The 3,013-nt window shown below is 34.4% G+C and overlaps 1 protein-coding gene across 1 annotated transcript; it reads right to left on the reverse strand.

Moving 5' to 3' along the window:
• Positions 1-1,121: 1,121 nt before the first annotated feature.
• LOC120089221 (red chlorophyll catabolite reductase-like) lies at positions 1,122-3,013 on the reverse strand. Its single transcript, XM_039046631.1, has 2 exons — positions 2,577-3,013; positions 1,122-1,838 (listed from the first exon to the last, which is right to left on the reverse strand). Exons 1-2 carry the CDS (start codon positions 2,931-2,933, stop codon positions 1,224-1,226), a joined length of 972 nt encoding a protein of 323 aa, XP_038902559.1. The 5' UTR covers positions 2,934-3,013; the 3' UTR covers positions 1,122-1,223.

Consider the following 3,013-nt stretch of genomic DNA (forward strand, 5'->3'; position numbering starts at 1 on the left):
CGCGTCTTCTTCTTTTCTAGTTCTTTTCCTTCGAAGCCGCCTTTCCTCGCGGTCAATATCTACAATCAAAACACAAAGTACACTCCAGGAGGAGCAGGTCATGCACAAAAGTACACTCCGACCCTACTCCTTCATTAACCCCTTACCTTCGGCCTTTTGTTGAGATTCTTGAAGATGAAAATCCTCTATCCATGGTTGAGACAACTTTTTCCCTCCCTGCTTTCATTTTATAGGTCTTCTAAATAATCTGTTAAATCGAAGCATAGAACTGTACTGAAGGTCATTTTTTGGCATTGCAAAATGGGTTTCACATTCCTTTAGGGGCCGTTTGGTTTAAGGTTTTATAGATGTCTGAGAATAAGATGCTTGGGAATATGATGTCTTGGAATCAAAGATGATTGGATTTGGTTGTATATGAGAATGCTATTAGAATTTGATGAACAAAAAATATGTTTGTATTTAATTTATGAAAGTAAGTATGAAAATCTTTTATAATTGTAATCGATTAATATATTAACTAATAAACAATATTCAATATATCGATAAAAATTAATTAATTATGAATCCATAATAATTTTAGTTATAAATATTTGAAAAATGAGTAATAGAAAAAATGATCTAACGTAACAACGAGAATAAGAATAATGAGATGAAAAAATTAGAAACAATTTTAAGCCAATATTCATAATCATTGAACCCACCATCTTTAAATTTTAATACCTAATACCCCAAAGAATATGGAGAAAATTCTAGTGGATTTTGTTGTTGATGAAATGGTAAAAATGGATTCCAATCTCCAAAGAATCTTTAAAGTGGTAAAAACTAGTGTTCTTGGTGTTCTAATAAATGAAGCCACACTTCAAAGTGGTAGATGTTGGGAATAATTTTGGCCTTTGATCCATAGGAAATGGAAAGGGAGAAAGGTATTGATATTGGTCCACAATGAAAGATTTTGAATTAGAAAATGGATTAAATATAAAGGCATGGAAGGAAGTTTCTAAATTGTGGTTGTGGTGAAAGTAGGAACTTTTTCCACACGTGTACCACCTACTATTGACTCTAAGGAGAATAGAAAGTAGATAATAAATGTATTTTGTATGCAATTGTATGTATTTTGTATGTGGTTGTATATCTTAAAAGTTCTAGTGACTATTATTTATAAAGTTTATAAGATATGAAAAACATAAATGTATAGATAAGATGATGGAAAAGATAATTAAATATCAAGCGATTTTGAAAGCACTTCTAATAACTCGAAGAACTCTATTTGCAACTTCTTCTCCAAATTGCAAAGGCATGGTTTTGCTTAGATCCATCTCAATAGCCTTCTTCTTAATCATAAGGTCTCTCTTCTCCATCAAACTCCTTTCATCTTCTTCAATATCTCTTCCTCCATTCAACCACAATTCAATCCATATCTTCATTACCTCCTTTGAGATCGGACCGATCTCTTCCCGAATAATCTCTTCTACGCGCTCAGATTCGCTCTCTTCGCACTTAACACTCACCAAAATTGCTGTTGACGAAATGACTTTACGAAAGTAGAGCGATGACGAGAAGTAAGGGCTCACTACTGGCAAGGCAGCGAGTTGTTGTCGGTGCTTCTCAAGCTCGGTCTCCTCGTAGTAGGTGACAAGGTAGTCAGGATGGAGAACAATATCGGTTCGAGGAAGTAAATCAAGAAAGAAGATGAGAAAAGTAGGGCTGCATTGAACCAACTCGAATTGGAAATGAGGAATGTTGTTTGAGGGTTTCATGTAGCCTGCTATATTGGTTATGTTGAATGCGCCTCCCTGTGGTTGCTTTAAGTGCAGCCAACTTGCTATCATAAAATCAATCTGAAAATGAAATAATAAAATAAAATTTAGATCATATGCTACAAACTTTGTATGAATTGTTTTCGAATTTAATAAAAAAGTTTCCCATGTTGTAAACTTACATAAGAAAGAAAAAGAAAAAACTTAAATTTATTTCTCAACATATACATTTCCTCTAAGGTTTGAATCCTCTATTCCACCCTCTTTTTTTTTCTTTTTCTTTTTACTTTCTGAAAATGATTTTAAAAAACGAACCTAATTTTAAAACTTAGGATTAGCCTTTTCCAATGTACGAAAATATTAGAAAACCATAAGGTCTGCTTCCCTAGTCTTAGCGGAAAGCTAGCTAGTTGATCGATTTTTTCGGATCATTGAGTTCTTTAAACACCTCTAATGACCTATATAAATTAAAAACAAGCTTTTTTTTCCAATTAATTGACATACAATTTCACTCCGTCTCAAACACTCCTAAAATTGTGGTGTCCTTTGATGTTGGAATTCCTAAGGTTGGTTAAAAAAAAAAAAAAAAAAAAAAAAAAAAAAAAAAAAAAACTTGGCAAATTGAGCAGTAGATATAAAAAATTATAAATTTGCTCTCCTCGTAGTAAAGATGTCAAAATATTTGAGGTTGGAATTTTGACCGATATGAACTAAAAACAAACATTTTTTTTTAATTAATAGACATACAATCCCCAAGTTTACTACCTCAAACTTTAGATTTTTTTTTCTAAAAAAAAGATTTAGAGAGGAAAAAATTACGGGAGAAGATTGAAGGGCAGATCGAATGAGAAGAGTGCCCTGTGACGTGCCGCTTTGATTCTCATAATACTCTACATCTGGAGGAACCGTCGACGGTAAAAGATGCTCTCCCAACCCGTTTTCAACGGCTTGGATTAGATCTACCATCAGATCTCTATGCGCAGCTGTCAGATGCGGAAATTCCATCAGCTTCGACTCTGGCGCCGACCCACCACCACTCCTCATCTTCTCCGACAACGGCAACGCCGCCTTAAGTACTCGGCGGCTACTTCTTTTTGCTTGGAAATGCAGCGGCAGCGGCGGGAGATGAACAAAATAACCAGATCTCGAAACAAGGGTCATAGCCAATGAACTCATTTTTTTGTTTTCCACTATCAGTTCCACATTTATCGTTTCTTTTTCTTTCGTCCTATCAAAAGCAACCAACAGTTGCAAAT

The sequence above is a fragment of the Benincasa hispida genome, chromosome 10 (genome assembly GCF_009727055.1).
Source record: "Benincasa hispida cultivar B227 chromosome 10, ASM972705v1, whole genome shotgun sequence".
Lineage (NCBI taxonomy): Eukaryota > Viridiplantae > Streptophyta > Magnoliopsida > Cucurbitales > Cucurbitaceae > Benincasa > Benincasa hispida.

Excerpts from the sequence above, each read along its gene's own strand:
- LOC120089221 (XM_039046631.1), bottom strand. The coding sequence starts at position 2,933 with ATGAGTTCATTGGCTATGACCCTTGTTTCGAGATCTGGTTATTTTGTT. Across the intron at positions 1,839-2,576 it reads CTGCCCTTCAATCTTCTCCC|ATTGATTTTATGATAGCAAG; the intron begins GTAATTTTTTCC and ends TTTCATTTTCAG.